The 22,706-nt window shown below is 42.1% G+C and overlaps 1 protein-coding gene across 4 annotated transcripts in view; it reads left to right on the top strand.

The window, feature by feature from the left end:
* The window catches only part of ttc28 (tetratricopeptide repeat domain 28), a 229,645-nt gene that overhangs the window by 167,873 nt on the left and 39,066 nt on the right, over window positions 1-22,706 (top strand). For all 4 annotated transcript variants that reach the window (XM_072658503.1, XM_072658502.1, XM_072658504.1 and 1 more), the window contains one exon: window positions 13,774-14,281. In XM_072658503.1, the coding sequence (XP_072514604.1) occupies window positions 13,774-14,281 (508 nt within the window). The remainder of the gene's footprint in view (window positions 1-13,773; window positions 14,282-22,706) is intronic.

Genomic DNA, 22,706 nt, shown 5'->3' with positions numbered 1-22,706 from the left:
AATTATCTTTGACCTTTTTTCACTGTCATTTTGTTGGGCGGCAAACTAATCTACTTGTACTTTCTGTGAGGTTCTTTGATTTGAGTTTTCTTACTTTGTCACACTGTTTTATCTCCCCATCCACCACACCCTAGCCAGGTATGGAACCTCTGAGCACCTCTGGTTCTTCTTTTGCTGTAAAATGTATGATACAAATGTGAGTTTAGGAGTTTAACTGGGTAGACCCCTTTTTGGGAATAGATATTCAGTTCATGTTAATAGAAGTAAATTAGTTTGCACAGCGTATCTTGCCTGAGTAATTTCAAGGTAAAGAGGCAAAACATCTCTGAATTGTTGTGGCGAAAATCCCATCTTTTTTCGTTTTTGTGGTGGCCTTAACCTCAAGGAAATTATCATGATAATAAAGCCAAAGAAAATGTTTTATGAAACATGTCCTACTTTCTAAGTCCTCTCTTCTTGTAGCTCTTTTGAAGGTTGAACTAAATGGGCTTTCGCGCTATTCTCACAGGACTGTAAAGTAATCTTCCCGTCCAACCACAGTCTTTCAGTGCAGCCTTTTCTCGCCCAAACCTAGGGCTAATAAAGGAACGTAGAGATGAGAGAATGAGTACTGGCAGTTCTGACACTGGCCTTTTGTAAAGTTAGCTAGTTTTTGAAGTGACCGCTTTTTTACCCCTAATTATTATTATTATTATAATTCTGAAAACATCAGCCACCTTGCCTCTGATCTGTTTGATGCTCATCAAAAAGGATGTCAGCATTGTTTCATCTGGAGCGTCTGCCCTTTCACAAGTGCCCTTGCTCCTCACTGTTGCCTCAATGAGTAGAGCATCTCTCTTGAGCGTTTCTTTAGAGCAGAATCCACTAACCATTAAAGACCAACATTACAGATTCTAATCAGGACCCTACCATGCATGAAGATCTGGGCCAATATATCTTTGGAGCAACATGGAAAATGGGATTCAATGAGGTGTTTTATGTCTGTTCCTGCATTTTTAGTGTATGCTTGTACAGTGGTTCTGGATACCAGTGCACATTTTAGTGTTTTCCCTGCTCCCAACACACCAGATTCAACCCACCAGCTAATAACAAGCCCTTCCTGAGTTGAACTGAATGTGTTGCAGCAAGGAAAGGGCTGCATTATGCAGGGCAATGGTTCTCCAGGACCAGGGTGGAGAAACAACTATGCTAGCATGTTTAGCATATTCTACTGACCTGCGCTGTGTGAGCTGTACTGTGCACACAGCTGCTGTATTCTGGCCAAGCAGGCTCAGAACAGCCCACGTGGGGGAGTGGAGAGAATAAGCAGAGGACACTACTACAGCCATTATATGTGCTCATCGATCCGCTGTCATGTCCTGCTGTGCTTGGACCATCACAGGGACAGGTGTGATGGACAGCATCAGAAGAGTGCAGCAGCAGGGGACTGAGTAGCCAGAGGGGGACCACAGCGCATACTGAACAGGCCGGTGCAGGCAGACTCTGCATGGAAGGATCTCTCTATAAACCACGAAGGACTTATTCGCTTAATGGGCGTCTGCAAACTAGGAATGAGCATATGAACCCGAATTGTTATTCAGAGTTTCAAGGCGTTGAGAAAAGTGTTAAACGAGCCCCTCGGCACATGTGCCCACTTAAACATCCACCCAGAATCATGTATCTGTATTTTCTTTCTGTAAAATGATGTACCTTTCACAATAGCAGAATAATAACGATAGCATTGAAAGCATGTCAGTCGTTGCACACGCTTGGCTGACTACACCTGTGGCGGTTGTTTATTTGTAATAGCCTTTTTTTTTAATTTATTTATTTTTTTTTTATAATTATTATTATTATTTAAGCTAGCAGCATGTTCATAAAGCATCAGTAATCTCTACATTCTACATTTCATGTCATTTTTCATTCCTTCCTAGTAGAATTAACATGCCAGCACCCATTTTTAAAATGGGGCAAGATATTATTGAGAATACTATGTTCACATTACATTTCTCTATTGTATTGGTGAGTTCTCAAAAAGAACAGATGTCCTCTAGCAATGCACAGAATATCTGCTGAACACACATACATGGAAAAAATTGCTGTTAATTCAGATTGTGTTTAAGTTATGTGTGGCCTGTCTGAATGTGTGTTACAGGTTTTAATTGTCAGTGTGTAAGGTAGAGCGGTTCTGACACGATCATTTGCTTAATGCTAATATTACATAGGAATTCCCACTGAAGGGCCAATGGGATTCAGCATTGTGCTAGCAGTAGAAATATAATGAGATATAATAATGTGCTACTTTAAAAGCAAATTAAAACCAGTTTCTGTGTTTAACTTTCCTTTATATAGGGTGGGAGGTAATTAGTGGATTAGTTAGAATTGTCAAATGATATGTCATTGTCATGTCTGTGTAGGAGCTGCGTAGGAGCTGCAGGAACTGTGTAACGGCAAATAGCCAAGCAGCTAAACTAGCAGATTACTTTACACCATCCTAAGCAAAAAGGTTCCTTAACCACTTAGACCTTGTATTTAAGCCCACACTTCATCACGCTCATCTCTACATAAAAGTCATAACGTCAATTTTTTAGGCCTCAAAATTCATATAATATACCTAGGGTGTGAATGGTATGCATTTTTCATAGATGGTAACTGATTGAGCATGCAAATAATTCTATAAAAAAACTTCATCTTTTGCAGAATAACATTGTAGATAGCTTTTAGTGTCTATATGGACATTTTCCACAATGACTTAATTCATTTGATTCAAATATTTGAATATTTATTTTTACAGCCATGTTATGGAGCCGCTTATTTGATTAACAAAATCTGTCCACATATTGAAACTGTATTATAAACTACAGTCGCATGCATACTTTGATTATCAGAATCAAATGATCTGGTAATCAAATATTTTAGACGTGTGTAAATGCTCCAAAATGTTTACCGGGTCCTACTACGAACCAGCATGTGTTGATTAATCTTCTCACTCTTTGTCTTTGGCGTCCTCGTTAATGGCATAGTTTTCCGAACAGTTAATTAGCAGCCACAATCGTGTTACTTGAGGAAAATCCACAAGGGCCTTCGCGACCATTATTGACAGTGTTATGTCGTGGAAGAACCCTGCTGCCGGTTGTCTGTCTGAGCCTGTTCGCATGAGATGGGTGTGTGGAGAGAATGCCGGTGTGGCTTGTACCGATGCAGAATGCGAGTTGCTGTTGTTTTCCTGTATCTGAGCACGTTCCCACTCTGCGCCCCCCAAGGAGATAGCTTAGTGCAGCAAACGCAACCCACCTATCCAGCCAGCCAGCCAGCCAGCCAGCCAGCCAACCAACCAGAGCAGAGAAATCACTAAAAAACATGCTAATAAAGCCATTTAAATAATTCATCTCTCCATTCTCCCTCCCTTGACTCCCCCAAAACCTGCTACTGCGGCCCCTTGGGCTGACGCTTACACTTCTACACTTATCACCCCCCTCTCTCTTCTCTCTCCCTCATCTCATCCCTGTCTCATTCAATCACATACATGTCTCTCTCTCCCTCTCTGTCTTGCTGTGTCCCTCTCTCTCCTATCTCCACCTCTGTGTCTCCTTCCTATTTATTGTGCTTGAGATGTTTTATTTACTGTCAGAATAATTTCCTGGAGGTAAACTCAGATCTGAGGGTAGTTTTCCCCCCGGAGTGCCTGTAGTGTGTGAGTCGTGCCACAGAGCTTGGCGGCAGGCGTGTGATGCGCAGTGCTCATTTGTAGGGCTGTGTATTGGCAAAAACCTGGCAATGCGATACACATCGCGATACAGGAATGATGATGCAATGCGATATTTTGTGGTGTTTTGTTGTTTTTTTCTAAGTTTAATTAACTTTTGGGAAAATGGCATAGTATTAAAAAACACAACACTGCTATATAACAGTTAAACAGGTTTAAACAGCCCAAAATGAACCTTACAAGTCAATACTGTATTTTTGAAAATCGATAAAGCACCGAAAACAGAATTACGAGATACATCAGTATTTTGTTATTTTCTTACACTTCTACTCGTTTGTAAACCCTCTCTCCTTTCTTTTTCAGCCACCAGCTCTCAAAATGCTCTCTGTGAACATAGAGCACACTGTCTCGTCTTACATCCATTATCAAACAGCAGTTTTAAACATCATTACTATGATAAACTAGCTTTTGTTCGAGCACTTCAGACTGGAAAGTCAAGTCGTTAATTCCAGCAGAAGATGCGGTGCCATGGTGGTCGCAACACAGAGCATAGCGAACTAGCTTATTTCTAGAACTAGCTCTCCAGCCCCTCGTCAGTTTGATCTGTGGCTTTCTCACACACAGCAGAGAGCGTTTTGGATTTTAATGAGCTTGCAGGCCTCTCTCCATCGGGGTCCCTGTCTTTTTCAACTAATGCACTTTATGTAGCCTTCCCACTATAGATCGCCAATGGAGATGTTCTATTGATCTGCTTTAAGTCTCTATTGAGCAGGCCATTAATTGTTGCCCCGTTCCCCTCCCAGAACGCCTCGTCTCGATAATAACACCATATGCTAAATTCAGCCGGTAAAGTAATTATCAGTTAAAGTGAGTAATTCGTTTGGGCCCCCTCCCCGAACGAAAAAGCTAACGAGCTGCGAATGTTCTGTGCTTAAACGCCGCCTTCATTTGTCCTTCTAATTTGGAGCACCTACCCTCCTTTTCCTTGTTCTCCTGTGCTATAGATTTCCCACCCTCGTCCTGATGGCCTCCCGATCAATAGCAATAACCCCAGAATTAATCATCCAATGAACAGACAGTGGTCCAATTACCAGCAGCCTCTGGTAAAGATCACAGATAGTAGGATGCAAGTGCTTCTGCACTGTTTCGGTAACATTTCACTTCTGGGATCACACTCTTCCGTGCGGGAGAAACTCTGCTGGGCCTCACAGATTTAAAGCAATTGTTTTTGCTTTGAAAAGTCAGATTTACACAGATTTTTCCCAGACTTCAAATATCAGCCTGTCAGTTAGCAGCTGCATCAAACTGTGTCCATTAATTTTGTAATCAAATACACGTGGTTTCCATGACACACAATGATAGTCGTCATATGAAATTCCAGTTTAGGTCCAGTCTCGAGTCTCTGGGATGTACCCTACAGGGACAATCCTATTGGGGCATCTGGTTGTTCATTATTTCTTCCAAATTTCTTCCATTTTTGGATCATTGTTGTGAGGATTTGATTGCATTAAGCAGCAAGAACGTTGGTGAGGTCACCACCCCACCTCATTCCCAACCTTATTCCCAAATCCTCATCTCAAAAGCATTGGCTGGAGCACAGTCATTTCAGAGAACTCAGATCCACAGCTCCACAACACACCACCCTAGGCCACCTCTGCCATTAGGCATGGTGCCAATAGTTTTATGATGATCTGTTCCAGAGAGAACTATTCTATTGGCAGTACTTCTCTACATGAACTAAACAAGCTGGGTGTGTGCATTTGCACATCTGTGTCAGCAATGGGTGCAACTTAAAGTAAAAAATGCGTCCACAAACAGTTGCAGATATAGTGAGATATAAAAAAACATGTCTTTAGACATTATGAAAATCCTAGGAATCCAAGGAATGCAGGTAGATTTGATGATTTGATTGATCTTGTGCAACCATTTATCCCACATTAGTACGCATAATCCATGTTCGTCCAACTGGCAGAGAAGGTGGTAATACAACGCTACCAAGCAGACCAGTTGTTGTGGTCTGCGTCGCTACAATGCATAGATACATTTCTGGGGAGGGGTGTGTTGGGCTATGGTGTAGGGTATACTGCTACATGTGGGCTACAACATAGATCATGATCATGCTAAGTCCGAAATATAATCAGTTAGCTAATTAATTAGTAACTGTGTTCATTTATTATGAAATTAAATATACTTGGTTTCTATGGCATACACTCATCATATGAATTTCAATTCATCATATGAATTTCAGGTCCAAGTCAAATCGTACACCTCTGGGATGTTAGTGTAATTCTATCCATCTCTATCTATCCATCTCTATCTATTCTATTCTATCCAAAACCAACCAGAAAACATTTCAGTCCGAAAGAAATGTCAGAACAGCGTGAAATGGATGGTTGTTTGTATAGCAAGTTCGCTAGTTAGCGGGATAGCTAATTGTGTTGCTTTAATGCAATATCATAAAAACTTACGCTGAGAGCCTCTCTTAATTAGCTTCTGCACTAACAAGCATATCTGTTATCCAAACTACCTGCTAGGCAACCATCTCAAGTGGTTTTGCTTCTTTCCCTCACAACACATTTACTACCCATAGTTCTTTCTGTTCAGACTGAAGGAAAGTGAAGGGCTTGTTATTTGAAGACATATGGAGCCTGAAGCCTCTACGAGCTGTGGTGGAGTGAACGTTCATGTTAAGTCTAAAATGGCAAAATTCTAGTGCATTGCTGCTAGCTTGGAGCTAACATCTTACTAGAATCCCATAGGGTGGCTAGCAGAAGTGAGTGTTTTATTAAACATAGAAGTCTGAACTGAACTAAACGCTAGGTTTGATGGTCACAGTTTGCAACAATCCAGGACCGAGGTTGGGAACCTGTGGGCTACAGGAATGCCTGCGTTCCCAATTACATTTTTGTTCTCTAAACTGTTGCTTCTTGGACAGTGGTTGAAGCATGGGCTAGGCAGAAGGCCTCTTCTGTAATAAAGGCCTTCTTTTGTCCCTGGCTGTCGCGTTTATGGGCTTCGTCAGGCCGAGCGTTTGGAGATGGGACTAGTAGTGTAATTATAGTTGTCCTCTCCAGACTCAGCTTTGCTTCTCCCTGTTCTCTCGAAGATGACTTTGCCAGTGATGCGTGATGCGATGTGAGTGGAGATGGTGATTCATGCTCTCCCAAGAAAAACAGGAGGCCCTGCCAACAGGCCAGCGGACACCGGTGTCCCGCCAGGGCGCAAACTCTGTTTATTCAAAGAGCCTGTTGACCAGAGCAGCTCTGCATGGACTGATGTCTGTTCATGTTTGTGTGTGTATGTGTGTGGAGAGTGTGATGGAAAAAAGGGAGGACGGAGGACAGACGCATTAACAATAAAGTCAAGGAAGAGCAGAAGTCAGTATTTTGTGTCTTTACTGGCATCCTGTGGCTTTTTCCTGTGTTACGTTTTTACCTTTGGGTTAACAACCAGATATTTACAGCCACAGAGTAACACGCACACGCAGCATAAATTCAAAGCGGAGGGTGACTAAGGACAAACTAAGGTGCATCCGCACGTAATGTAAACTTGGAGGTGGTTCTTGGACAGTGACTAACCCTCTATCTTTTCCTCATGAAACGAAACTTGAGTGAAGATTGTGTGACCTGGTTTTCCTTTTTCGCCCTGCTCTCCACTACAACAACAATAACAAGGCTTTGCTTTTAGTAGCTGCTGCTACCCGGCGCTGTGATATGACTGAGCTGTTTCTTGATGGAGTGTGTCGCCGTGAAGTTTTGCGAGGGAAAGAAAAATCAGGCCATGAGAAAATTGACCTTACCGTACTGTGAGGGCATTTATCTGTGTGACCCATGGGGTTAGGTTTAATTTAACAGCCAGGGAAATCATGGAGAGTGCCATCTGTTTAGTTAAATTACAACACTGTAGAGAAATATAATTGAGATCACCTTAAGCTTTTTACACAGAGGGAAAAGTGGTTGCTGCTGTCTTTGACTTCATGCTTCTAGTAGGCTACAGTATGTCAAAAAGATCATGTTTATGTATAAGTTTTTATTATTTCTTTTACATGTGAAGCCAGACACTGCTTCTTTTCCAACTGCCGCTGATGTGGCATTGCTGAGCAGCCGACACGCTCAAAGGAAAGCACTGGGTCCCCAGCTCCACTGCACCAGCTAACAGACGCCTGTGCTCTCACTATGCTAAACTGCTATTTTGATCAAACAAACAAATGCACTGGATTTTAGTCACTGTTTATTGTTATACTGACTGAACAAGTGTTTCCTACATCTAAAACATAACCATTTATTATTTTTTGAGACCTAGAATTAAACCAGGACAGTCTAATCTGAGATTAGAAATCTGGCCACGGTGGACAGCAGCACATCTTATTTATTCCCACAGACAAATAACGCATTATAAACAGGAAGCGGAATTAAGCCAAACATTATCAAGCCAGTGCTATGTGTAAATGAATTTGAGCATGGCATGATTGTTAGCAGTTTTCCAACTGCTGATCTTCAGCACAACTGCAGACGGAAACGCCTTGGTCTTGAAAAAATTCAACAGAGAAGGCAGAAGGCTACAGTAACTCAGATAACCACTCTGTACAGTTGTCGTAAGCAGAAAAACATAATGCATGTCCTCATGTCCAACATTGAGGAGAAAAGTCTGCAACAACAGAAGACCATGTCAGGTTCCACATCTGAAGACCAAGAACAGAAAGCTGAGGCTGCCGTGGGCACAGACTCACCAACAAAACTGGGCCATGGACCAGATTCTCAGTGGAATGTTGGCAATATTTTATGGAATCCATACCACAAAGAATTAAGGCTACTTTGAGGGCAAAATAGCCAGTATTAGTATCGTATTTGTAATAAACTGCCCCAAACAGCTCTTTTCTGATATCATATTGCTGTTATACAAATAGTGAAAAACCCAGTGATCTGAACTTGATTTGTCACCCACCCCTCGTAAACAACAGCATCCAGACACTGGGGGCGTGCATGAAGTGGTTTATATGAGGTTCTTACGTCTCTGTCTCAGAGGAGGGTAACTTTACTTTGAGAATAGTTATGTGCTTACCCTCAGCAGTTTCATTTCAAAGAGATCGGTGACCACCTGTATTGGACCTCAGCTGTCTGGGACTTACCCATGACCTCAGAAGTGGACCCACTGTGAGAGCAGAACAAAGCTTTTTGCCACGGTCAACAAAATTGTCCTTTTGAGCCTTTCTTACCAGGCTTCGACAGGGAGAGAGAGCAAAAGAAAGGGGAAGAGGGAGGGAAGGAAAGCATGCACACCCACCCCCCCCCCCCCCCCCCACACACACACACACAGATGAGCAGCTGACTTAGGAAAACAGGGAAAGAGGGTGTTAAATCCGCCTTTATCGAAAATTGGCTCTCCCAGTTAACAGCCTCTAACACAAATCCAGTCGGGTTTCCAAGGTAACCACTCCAGAGATCTCTGATTGTGTTCATGGTAGGAGATGAATAGTTGATTGTTGTGGGACACGACCACAGCAGATAGGGTGTAACTATTGGGTGTAAAAAAATAGATTTTCCCTCAATCTTGAGTCCAGTTTTCTGGCCAGAGTTGATTGGAGTCTCTGAGTAGCGAGATTTTGTACTGTGTGAACTTACAGATTGTTGGTGTTGTACATTACATTCAAATCCTAGAGATCTAGAACATTGTGCAGTGTAGTTATGTTCATGTCTGACTCTTAATTGTAGAATATAATCGATATGAAATTATCACTTTTGACAATTTTGATGAGCTGACAGTTCTGATTATTGATGTCTGCTGATATAGTCCAAAAAAGCTCAATCTCCAGTGAGGTTTAATGCAGTTAGTATAGCGTAGTGGATATCAACAACACCTTCCCCGTCAGGAGACAAGGGTTCAATTCCCCAGCCAGAAAAGCACACCACACTACACCAATAGGAGTCCATGGTTAAGACTCCTAATTCTACATTCTAGTACTATCGTTTGTGAGATTCCATAACTGGTAATGCTTACAACTGTCAATATAAAAGACATGAGACAATTCTCAAAGCATAGCATACATTTTACTACTTCTGTTAGGAAGCTAACAAATTCAGCAAACACAAAAAAAATCAGCATCTCACAGAAAGATACATTTAAAATATATATACTTTTTATTATTTATAATAGTTAAAAGAAATTGGAACACAGTGGACACAGTGATGTGTTGGGGAAATATCTTTTCATTATTTTCGGACCTTGTCAACATCACATAGTCTTTAGCTATTTAGCCAAAAAGCCATGCGTCGGCAATGCACTCATGCTAAAGCTTTCGTAGTACCAAAAAGCATAGCTATATGTGCATAGATGCAACATTTGGTCACCTACAGCACCACTATTATGACACCGTCAGTATCATATTAGGAGGCTGCACACTAAGTGTACAGTTACAGTTAGATACACATTTCAATAATCACCAGCATGCAAAAAACATCTGGTCATCGTAAATTAAATGTGGTGAAATGCACTTGAGTAACACGCAACCGTGGTTGTTCTGAAGATGCTTTATCCACAGAGCAACAGTCATAGATGGTAGATATGTATTCATATCTGTGGCAAAGATAATTATTTATTCATTTTTGTCATTTCCAGTTGCCACCCACTAACTAGGACTTTCCCCAGATGCTGTCAAACCCATGTGGGAATTGTATGCTTAGCCCAAATGGGAACCAGAAAGATTTGGCCCCACATATGAATGTTCACCAGGGTCCATCTAGGTTGTACTACTGCACAGTACCTGCTGTGTTCCATGTTTCATGTGTGTATTCATAAGCTGTCTGCATATAATGTCACAGCATGTAAAATTTCTATGCACCTTATTCTCACTACCTATTGGTTAAGGTCTCTGCACTTTATAATCACCACATCTACTCAGTAATGAGTCGTATTCATTATTATTGTTGTCACACTTTCTGCAGTCTGTCCTTTACTGTATAGTTTTGTTCTGGAAAAAACACAATTTCATTCCACTGTGTACTGGTACAGAGCTCCAATGATAATAAAACCCACTTGACTTGGCTTGACTTGACTTGACATGGGGCCTAGATGGGACTTTAGATTAAGGTGGGCTGTAATGATATGGCCCATTTGTCCAAACCCACTCAGAGTCTATGCCCTCCTGCAACCCACCTAGCCCACATTCCATCCATGTGAGCCCCACATGAGCATGATGGCTAGGCCCATGTCACACATTGAAAACAGCACTGGGAAGGTGAAGGCTAGCAGGTCCTTCCTTTAAGTCACATGAACACCTGCTAGTGCAATCCTAGCCTGCTGCTGTTGGGCTCACACGGGTGGAATGTGGGCTTAGGTGGGTTCCAGGTGAGCATGGACACTGAGTGGATGTGTACATGTTGTTACTAGGACCCAGTTGGGCTTTCCAAATGGGCCCAATTGTTTCAGCCCACCCTAATCTCACATGGGTCCCATCTAGGCCCCATGTGCAGTGTACCACCCAGATGGGGCTCATGTTTAACCCCTCCTGGTGGGCATACATGGATACAACATGGAACCCATGGACGAAACTTTCTGATTCCCAGTTGAGCTAACCATACAGGCCCTACTTCAGATATAAAGTTAGCTTCAAGCTCAAAAGCTCAAACCATGAGTGAGGGAGGTTGGAAGCAGGATCCTTTGTCCTTTTTTTATGCTGAGAGACGACCCAGGCCGATATGCAGCAGTGAGGATCAAATGGTGCACATGTACTCGCAGTGGCCCAGATAGGCTATCTGCGACCAGGACGAGCCCAGGCTCCTGATGGAGGGTAATTGCCTCTGCGTATCCCCCCGCGTCACATCTCACCGACGCTCTAAACTGGGGCCGACTCCTGGAAGCCCTTATGTCTGCAGGTAATTGGTTCCAGGCAGCACCCAGAGATTGGGAGTGAGTAGGGCTAAGGCCGGCCTAGCACTCAGTGCCAGGATTAGCTTGAGCTTTAGAGCTCAAATGAACCTCTTTACCTTTTGTTCTCCAGAGGTGCCGTTCCCAGTGACTCTCGCCAGCAAATGCTTGCCGGACAGTGGGGAGGTCTAAAGAAGTGGTGTAACTGCTAAATGCCAGTAGTTAAATGCCACTGCTGTAGAGTGTTTTTAAGGTGTTTTTAAGGTGTTTGTCCATGTAAAATGAAACGTATTAAATAGGATTTGAGATGGTCACACTATACTGGTGCAGCCATTTACATGACCAGTGACTAAAACACCAGTCATTCTGTTCTGATGCACATTGGAGGGAGAAAGATAAGAGCTCCTCCCTCCCTTTTAACCCTGTCTTCCAGCCCTTTCCAGCACCCATGGTCCTCTGGGTCCGATTGTGTGAGCTTAGAAAAAGCCATGCTCACAGCTTTTAGCACATTCTAAGCGTGTGACGATAGGTGTGTGAGTCTGCCTAACAACCCTCTTAACCCTTGAGAATCCAGATTCAATTAAAGTATTTGCACTCTGTGAAGCCCAACTGACTTTGAAGACACTGTCTGTGTGTTCGCGTTACTGGAGAGCCTGGGTTTGTAGCAGGCCACTGGAGAGGGCTTTGTTTGCGCCTTCCGCAGAAAAATAATGGGATTCCACCAAGCATGGCTCTCTGAGAGACAAGCTGGGTCTTTGCAGTCTCGTTAGGACACATGCCTTCTGCGTCCGGCATTACCCGGAGAGCAAAAATGATCTTCATAAGACACAAGCTTGGCTTTATGAGAGCGCTTTGCTTAGCTTTTGTTAGGTTTGCATGATGTATTGTTCCTTAATTGTTATCTCAATATCAGATTAGTGCTTATTTTGCAATTTAAAAGATGAACGGGGTAGCTGCAGGTCATTTAAAGCTTTGTTCATTAGCCTGAACGTCCTCTATGTCTAAACCCTCATCAGCAGGATCTCACAAATCCATGTATGTTTGTAGTTGAAGGTTTTGTTTAACTAGGTCAGGGCTGAATAGCTCAAATGAAACCCCTACCTAGATGCTACGGAGGAAAAATCTTATGGGTGTTTCAAGATGTTAACCCCTTTTTTATTTATGTGGTCTTGGGCAAACTTAAGACAGGCCACAATTTTTTGGACAGCAGCGCCTTCCTTCTAAATGTCTTTCCATGAACATGCAGCATAATAGTGGATACAGTAGGGGAACCTGTTGTCCTTTTGTAATGTTCTTTACAGCAAACTTGTTCCTGGGGAAAGTAGCAACCGTCCTGAATTTTCTCCAGTTTGTCCAACCGTGGACTGATGGACAAAAAGGTCTTTAGCAATGCTTTTGTATTCTTTTCCAGCTTTTTCTGTCTCCATAGGTTTGTATGTCTTTTGACAGTTGTTTGCATCAAGGCATGCTTCACACTAAGTAGTCTTCCCTGAGAAGAACAGAATTATCAGTATCCAGGCTTTGAGTGCCTGGTTTAATGGGCAAAGCACCTGTGAAACATTAAAAACTAAATCAGCTCTTGGTGAGATTAGTAACGCAACGGTTCACTTACTTTTTCTAGCCTGAACTGTGGATGTTTACTCAATATGCTCGAGTAAAGACATGAACAGTACAACATGTGTGTTTTTTGTTTAGTTAGATTATATTTGTCTACAACTGTAATGTAGATGCAGGGGTCCAGATATTCCAAAGGGTTTGCTTATGTATTATTGCAACTGTGCAAAATTTGCTTCATGCAGCCCTAACCAGCACATTTAACTGCTGGTTTCATTCACTATCTGATCTCAGCCCTTATGCTGTTAGAGTAATAATAAGCCCTATTTGGGATTAGCTTATATATTTTCAAAAATATTTCAAGTATGCAAAATCCTCAAAATATCACAGTGTAACTATTACCTCCTAATGTTTTAGGATCCAGTAGTGTTTTGTGTTTCATTTTTTTTTTTCATTCATCCAGATGTGCATGTGCATAATGCTAATCAACTCTTAACGTTTGTTTACTCACAGACAGCATTAGCGTTGAGGTTTTCTTTCAAAATTGCACTCTGTACTATCTCCTCGTATTTCTCTACACAAATAAAATCCTTCATTTGCATTCCAGTTAAATAACCCCAACAAATCCCTTTCTGTGTTCTTTCCCCCGTCTCCCCTCTATCCCCTTCTAGGCAGCGTCGTCAGCCCTCAGCAGCCTGGGCCATGTGTACACAGCCATTGGCGACTACCCCAACGCCCTGGCCAGCCACAAACAGTGCGTCCTGTTAGCCAAGCAGTCCAAGGACCAGCTGGCGGAGGCGCGTGAGTTGGGCAACATGGGCGCCGTCTACATTGCCATGGGTGACTTCGACAATGCCGTGCAGTGCCACGAGCAGCACCTGGGCATCGCCAAGGCACTGGGCGATAAGCGCGAGGAGGCGCGTGCCTACAGCAACCTGGGAAGCGCTTACCACTACCGCCGCAACTTCGACAAGGCCATGTCCTACCACACACACGTACTGGAGCTGGCCCAGGAGCTGGAGGAAAAGGCCATCGAGATGCGGGCGTATGCCGGCCTGGGCCATGCTGCCCGCTGTATGCAGGACCTGGAGCGGGCCAAGCAGTATCACGAGCAGCAGCTCAGCATCGCCGAGGGCCTGAAAGACCGTGCTGCAGAGGGTCGCGCTTCTTCCAACCTGGGTAAGCACTTTTATGTATCTGAGGAGTGACAGAAGTTTTGGTTTGTTCCGGTTTGCTTAAATTACAGTAATCTTTTACTTTTTTGTTGGATTTGCCTTCAAAACTTCAACAACCTTTTTCTTAATTATTTGCAGGTTAAATGAAAACCAAATAATTTTAAGAAAAGTGTCATAGTGTCATATGCATACACAAAATGAATACCACCAATCTTTGCATGTAAAGCAATACTTATACAAGTATTATAGTATTGTAAAACATAATATTGTTATAATCAAGTGCATCAATATTTTTAAATACACCCAGGTCATCTCATGGAAAGGTTTTTTAAAAAGGGAAAGCAAAAGCACACATAAATGTATAAATGACTTGAACCTGGTAATACTGAACAGCCTAGTCTCCCAGAGGACTTGTGTGCTTTTGATAAACGCTGAACCAGTACTCACACTTTCCTTTCCGCACTTAGATTACCCGGTGTCACATGCACCACCTTTTTTCCGTTGTGCGTGTGTGCAATGTAAGAGCAGGACAAATGGAGCCCATCAAAACCAAGTGCTGCCAAGCTCCTCCAATCCTTCACTTTGACTTCTAGTGTCTCACTAATACTTTCTCCCAGCCTGACACGAGCTCCATCAATTTGATTTGAGGCACGTGCACTCTACCAAATGAATAGATCAACTCTCCAAAGACAAATGTTACGATACAAGAAATATGTGCACCAGATTACAGGAATCAAAGCGAGTTACATCTACCTACTCGCCACCTACAAGTCAGTTGTTATGCTCATTTGTTGTTTTTTCCATAAGCAAGGCTATTAAAAAGAGTTAATGCTGCTGTCCTTGGAGTAGTTGTCTCTAGTGTCCAGGAAAGGCTTTCTACTTTATTATTTTTTTACTCTATGGGTGTGGTACTTGAATGCATTAATTAGAAGGCTTGTCCATTAACAATTGGATATTTTAGTGTATGTGCTTTCACAAAGAGAAAGGAAAAGGGAGGAAGAAGTCTAGCGTACATCTGAACTGGAATACACACTTTATGTTCATGTTTCTGTATTTGTGTTCTTTTTTTTTAATCAGAATTAAATAATTTAGTGAATGGTTTTTACATATGGCAGACAAGGTGAAATTGTCCTGAATGTACATTGCCCTCCAGTATTAATAGCATCTTTTAAAAGAATGAGCAAAAAAAAAAAAAAAAAAAAAACATGTGACAACATTGGGCCTCATTCACCAATATATTCCAAAGAATCTTCCTTACAAAAAGTCCACATCAGATTGATGATGTGTTTTTAAACTGCAGAGTTGTTCACAGCTCTGCTCTTAGGATGATAGCCTTACAAACACACACACAAACACACACACAAAATACAAAACATTTCATCTCAACATCTCAACTTTTTAGTGACAGCTTCTCATTTGGCACTCCTTTAGCCAAGTTAAAAGCACATAATCTCCTCTGGAAAAACAGCACTGAATCTATAGCTGGATAAGGTGGATAAACTCACATCAAGAGATCTGAAAACCTTCCCCCATGTAAAATCTCTCCAGAAATCTTAAGAGTCTTTGGTCTTAAGTTGTGGGCTCAGCTTTTTAAACTCAGCCCAAAGGATTTTGGCAGAGTTTACGCCAGGGGAAGGGAATGGCTGCTGCTGCCGCCACCAGACAGATATGAGATGTAATGGAATACAAATATTTGGAAAACACATTTAGAACAGCATGAGTAGACTGATAAATCACTGTGCTGATCAGTTATTTATCTCAGTGTTACTGAGCTCTACTAAAGCCTGAGTAGACTGATAAATCACTGTGCTGATCAGTTATTTATATCAGTGTTACTGAGCTCTACTAAAGCCTGAGTAGACTGATAAATCACTGTGATGATCAGTTATTTATCTCAGTGTTACTGAGCTCTACTAAAGCATGAGTAGACTGATAAATCACTGTGCTGATCAGTTATTTATCTCAGTGTTACTGAACTCTACTAAAGCATGAGTAGACTGATAAATCACTGTGCTGATCAGTTATTTATCTGTGTTACCGAGCTCTGTTAAAGCCTGAGTAGACTGATAAATCACTGTGCTAATCAGTTATTTATCTCAGTATTACTGAGCTCTGTTAAAGCCTGAGTAGACTGATAAATCAGTGTGCTGATCAGTTATTTATCTCAGTGTTACTGAGCTCTACTAAAGCTTGAGTAGACTGATCAATCACTGTGCTGATCAGTTATTTATCTCAGTATTGCTGAGCTCTACTAAAGCCTGAGTAAACTGATAAATCACTGTGCTGATCAGTTATTTATCTCAGTGTTACTGAGCTCTACTAAAGCCTGAGTAGACTGATAAATCACTGTATTTATGGTACTTATATCATACTAACTATACTTTAAAAGACTATGATCCTGAATATATTTAGGATCTTGATCTAATATTTCCTACTATTTGAGAAGTCCTTAATGCCATGTAATTTCAGGATTTCAAAAGATTAGATTTCTCTTAAATATGCAGTGCAAAATCAAGCTGAAAAAGGACATTCTTCACAGCTTTTTTGTTTGCTCGTTTTTTGCCCATTAATTGTGAAAGCCATTGTATGTTGAACGTCGGCCGTCTCTTTCTTTCATAACTGAACGAATATTGTGTTTTGTCTGAGTTTTTCATGCTCTTTGTTCTCCAAACCATTCCAACCCCGTACAGCCGTAATGACCCTGAAATGACTATAGGGATGAGCCACACTTCCAATTCTTGAATTCTCTATGGATACAAGTGTAGAGCTAGAGACAGGGTGCTAGCCCACTAGTCTCCGCACTTTCTCACTGATCGGCCTCCCTCTGTCCAGCTTGTGGGCTTGAAACGCTATTGATCAGAATTGTCAATAGCAGGACGCTGGGAAAGAATGGCAGCACTTATAAAATTAATGATCGCACGCTGGGCCTACAACTTGGCTGCTTGGCAACAGTAATGCATGAATTGATTATAGCGTGAAAGGGGGGATTTAGAAGGAAAAAAATAGAAGCAAATATTTATCGACAGAGCAGCAAGAGTTGCTTGAATAGAGATTTAACCCTCTAGGTGTTGTTATTGCTTGCGTATATAATTTCATTGTATTCACTGTACACGTGTACAGAATGTTATGCCTGAATAATACTAATGTGTCATCTGTCCATTATGGCTAAAAAACGAATTTACTTCGATTGCTTGCACAGTCCCTTAGTTTAAATGTAAAGCTGTAACACTAGCTGCTTTTAAGACTGGTGATGCAGGATCTCAGCTTTTCCCACCTTTCTGTAACTCTCAGGTAGGAACGTAAGAGAACCCTCTCCCTATTCCATAACCGCTCATGTTTTATTCAGAGGCGTTTTGGGTTCAGTGGGATGGGCGATATTCAAGCCCTGAGTGTGGTGAATTGGATCTCCGGACATTATTGCTGAGAGGACTGTAACAGGAGACTCAGCTCTCAGGACTGAAAGCCTGTAGGCAGTGCACACAGTCATTACGGTGCTTCACACTCTATCCAGTCTATTTTGGCTGGCTCTTCCGCAACAGAACACACAAACACTTTGTGTTTACCTGGCTTCCAGTATACACTGTAATCCGGCGAGTGCTGTAGCATCCTGTCCACTCAGGCAGGCCGCAGAAGAACATGCTTATTCCTGCTTTGATACTACATTAGTCTCATTAGCTGCATTTTGTCCTGTAACCACTTTTCAGATGCTTTGACGAGCTTGCCGCAGAATTCCACTTGGATCCGGCAACAGTGTTTGAGGGGCTGCTTCTGTGGATTTTGGATTCAGTGTAGTCTCCAGCGCGCTTTCACTGTATAACTGCAGCACCAGGCCAAAGCCACCCAAAAAAATAGAACAAATATTGGCATCTCCTGAAATGGGTCACCGTTTACAAAAATAATACTCTTTTTAAGCTGAGGTTTGCTGGGATTTGATGGGCGTTAAACAATGGGAGCGGTAGCATGCCATTCTTTGTCTGTGGTGCGCTGAGATTGACGAAAACCACTGATGGTATTTTCTTGCCTGATTTGAAGAGTATACAGGTTCTATTGTGCTGAAGATGTAAGGGCCAGTACCAAGACCTATAAACGGTTCGGCTAGGCTCTATCTATCTAGCTCAGAGACACAGCTGTCAGTCAAAATGCAATTTACCTTCCCGTCCTCTTGAAGCCAAACAAAGCCCAGACATTTCCAGGATTTCAATGTAAACAAGTCTGCCATTTGTTTGTCTTCATTTCCCCCTCAAGCTTTGCGGAGTGCCATAAATCACATGATGGAATATAGCGTCTTGTTTAATGTCTGACTTGTCAAGCTTTTCAATGGCAGGAGCCGAGAAAGGAAGCATTGGAGAAAGGCTGGAGTCATAACGGAGGAAAACAGCTCTCGTACAGTGACACGGTCTCTGATGGATGTCATCTAACCCTCGTTTTTTGTACCTTGATCAGCTTCTGTTTGGTAGTTAGTGGTTCGCTGTGAAGAGTGTCTGAAGGTGATCCATTTTATGGCCTTTCCCGTGTTCTGAACATTATTCAGGCTGAATGAAGGAACTGATTGAATATACACAGGCTACCAAAAACAACTAAACAAAACTAACTAAAACAATAACTGAACACATTTTAATATTTTCATCTAATCAATAGAAATGCGACATCCTTATATCTCCCCTAACTTGCCATAGCAACCATTTTCTCCACCTGTATTATTCAGCCGCTTAAGTGTAAACAAAGTCATTCAGAATGGTCTGATGTGAAGTCTTACCGGCTCCTGATTTCTTTACAGTGGTGGTGATAGGACCCAGGAGTCATAATATCTACAGCATAATTATAAATATTTAAATTTAAACGTTTCTGTGTAAAATAGTGGTAAATCCTGAAGTATGTTTTCTTTGGCCACTGTTTTGCCATTCCTCCGTAAAGTATTTTTAAAAATCTCAGAGCTGTCATAAAACAATGTATCAGGTATGAGGCAACATATTAGTATACGTTTTGTGTAACTGCATTCTGAAAGGTAGCTTTTAGCAGCATTAAACTCTTTAGATGATGTCTGGTTCCTTTCAATACTGTTCTGAACAACTGTGGCTTGGCAAAATTTTCTAGAACAGAGCTTTTCAGATCAAATCACTTAAAATTCCCTTGTTTACATCACAGTTCTTTTTGCTATCTGTAGATGTCAAGCATTAGCCATTCTTCACTGACCATGTTGGGAGACTGTTGCTTGGCCGGTAGTTAAAAAAACAAAAACAAAGCATCACTATGCTTCATGCGCCTGGAAAATGGGTACAGCCTTAAAGAATTGGCTTTGACCACAAAGAATAATCGAGGAATTAGAACAAACATTTCTCCAAAAATAAGTTTAAAGAATGTTTTGCGTCACGATTCCAAGAAACACACAGGCGCTGCATTCGAGTTAATAATGTAAATGTGTTCCATTATTAAAGGTGCTGTGTAACACGTCGAAAATCTAATGAGTATTGGTTTGATCTATTTTCATAAAGTTGTCAAATCCACGTCGGGGGAGCTCTAAAGCTTTGATGAGGAGTCAACTCTCAAGCTAATTAATTCAGAACATGGCGGTTTTTATAGAGGGATAATACTTCAAATACGACAGCTATGTAATGAGTTCAAGTAGGACATTTGCTTTGGAAATGAAAGGAGTTATAGTCATCCGGGATGGGGGAAGCGGGCCACAAGCTTAAATTACTATATTTCGCGTGATATCAGGCGGCACTTGTGCCTGGGGAGAGAGGTATTTTTAATGTTTGTTTGAAGGACTGCCCTACGCCTGGTCGACATAGCGGAGCATCAAAGCTAAGATGCCGACATTTCGAAAAAAGAAGTCAAGAGCTTCTCTAAGCCTCACTGCTGCTGCTTCAGCCAAAAATAACTGCTTTGCATTTATATTCTCCACATGCCAAATATACCACCTTGTTCTGACAACTTTGACCTTCTTGCTGACCTCTGGTGAGCTCTGCAGTCTGCACCCACCAGTCTCCAGATGCTGGCCTCAGGGGATTTCATCCTAGGGATTCCTGCAACGTCCACAGGTGGCCCTGTAATCCTCTTACCTGACCCACAGAAAAGAGACACTCTGCTTTCCAGACGTCACCCTCCTACTAAAGGAGCTATGGTGTGATATTTATCTGCTAGGAACCAATGGTATTGAATATAGAAAAATACAAATCATATAGCATACCTTTGTGTTCTTAAAATGCGGATGTGGAATGCATCAGCAGATGAGTAGTGCTTACACTGCAAAAATGTTATCACATGATGGTATGTTTTTAAGGCAGTACATAAACACATGCAGTTGGCATCAATTAGAGGTTGTGATCGATTAATTTTTGATTACTTTCTCATCCCTAAGTGTTACTGAGGTCAGAATGCTTGATGATCACCACCCCACCTCATACCCAACTCCCCAGCTCATCCCAAAAGTATTGAATGGATGGAGCTCTGTCATTCCAGACAATACCGTTCCACTGCTCCACAGCATAATCTTTGTGGGACTTTTTTACACATAATGCATAGTGTCAATAGGGCCATGTTTATCTGCTCCAGAGAGTCCTCTTCTATCACCAGTACTTCTCTACAGGGCCTAGTTGTCGCTGTTTGTGCGCATTTGCACATCTGTGTCAGCAATGAGTGCGACTTAATGTAGCTGTATACATTCAGTAGAATTAGTGACCACAAACATTTGGACATATCGTGTATGTCCCAATTCAGATTGAAAAAGCAATGCAAGTTAAGAAAACTGACTGGATTAAACTTACTGAATACCACATGATTGGCAGTGGAACAATGGAGGTCTTGGTTTCTACCAAGCTACAGTTAAGGTAATTTGTGATTTGGCAGTATTCACTGTACCTTACGAGACATGCTGTGGACATAGCATTTGTTAACATACAACCAAGACCAGCCGTGTAAAAACGGATCCTCGGGGGGAATGTGGGCTTCACTCTTCTGAGCTTTTATCACAGAAGCACAATTATGAGCGTCTGGTGTGTTTCACTCTGCAGAGCGCCATGGGAATCCTTCTCAAACAAGCATCTAACACGAGCTTCATCTTTCAGTTGCTGTATGCTGATAAATGAGGAATCACAGGGTTAAGTATTGATAATTAGTCACAGAAGATTGGGGCCATTTAAAAGAAAACATTTGAGAATGGAGAGTAGCTCTAATGGGCCCTTGGTGTATGGGTTCTAAGCTGGCACTAGCCCTAATTGGATTTTCCACATGCTGCTAATCTTGCCTTGGCATGCTCTGATTGACAGTGAGCAGATGGGCATCCCTTGTCTCAGGCTGACGGCCTCTTCCACCTCCTGTTCAAACACACTCACACGAGTGCACATAGACTTGAACACGCACACACACCCTGTCCCGTGGTTTACCCGGTCCACTGGTGTGCCCCCACAGTGCCAAACCACTCTGTCAACAATGGCTTCTCTGCCCCCATAAGAACCCTTTCATGTCACATGCGCACATATTCCCGTCTGTATTTCCCTCAGCACCCCCAGTTCCAGAGCTCATTTCTGGTCAGCCCGGCTTCTTTACCAATTACGCGAGCGTCGCCACCGGTTGCCCACTACTGGTCCCACTCACACGTCCTGTTTTCCGCTCATCCCAGCACTTTCCCTTATCCGCGGCACTTAGCAGACTACAGTCTGGTTTGCGGAGGAAAGGAACCGATTAGCGCGTGCTGCGATGTGGAAGCCAAATCATATGGATGCAAGATTAATGTCTCCCACCACTCTTGCCCTCAACTTATTTTCCATCTTAAGTATTCATTAGCCTCCCTCTAGCACACCCCCACCCCTTTACTTCACTACCATATCTCCCAGATCCCACCATGAACTGGGAGCAGAGGGGTGGGACTTTAGTCCTATGATGGTAATGATTATTTTATGGAAACTGCAGAGACAACAGTAGGGAACCCCAGAAGTTGCCAAGAGTTCTCCCAGGACGGACAAGAGCTGGATGTTTTGGACTTTTTCATTTCAAGTTCTGCCGTCCTCCGGGTAAGAAGAGCTTTGGCTTGAAAGGCACAGAGACTGAGGAAGGCAGAGCTGGATTTTTTTTTCATTATTCCAAGATATTTTACAAACTCACTCTTCAATTATTAAACACTCTATGCTCGAATCTTGTTTTCAGGCTTTTGAACACTGCTACATCTTGAGCCTTGCTCATATTTCTTCCCTTTGGGTGTTGTGTCATGTTTGCCCATGCTAATTTCCTGTATAGAGACTGTTTTAAAAATGTGCAACTGTTGTTGAGCCTCTTTACATCAACCCCATTACTTTGATTTTCTTCATGGTGAGAATCAAACACAGTGTCAGTACTAATTCTGACTGCTTAGAAATTAATTCATTAATGCTGATCGTTTTTTTAGGAAGGGAAATATTTCAAGACTTCTTCCTTCAGAATTCAGAATGTTT

Source organism: Salminus brasiliensis, chromosome 16, assembly GCF_030463535.1.
Source record: "Salminus brasiliensis chromosome 16, fSalBra1.hap2, whole genome shotgun sequence".
Lineage (NCBI taxonomy): Eukaryota > Metazoa > Chordata > Actinopteri > Characiformes > Bryconidae > Salminus > Salminus brasiliensis.
Note: the sequence above shows the minus strand (reverse complement) of the source record. Positions and strands in the feature narration are given on the sequence as shown.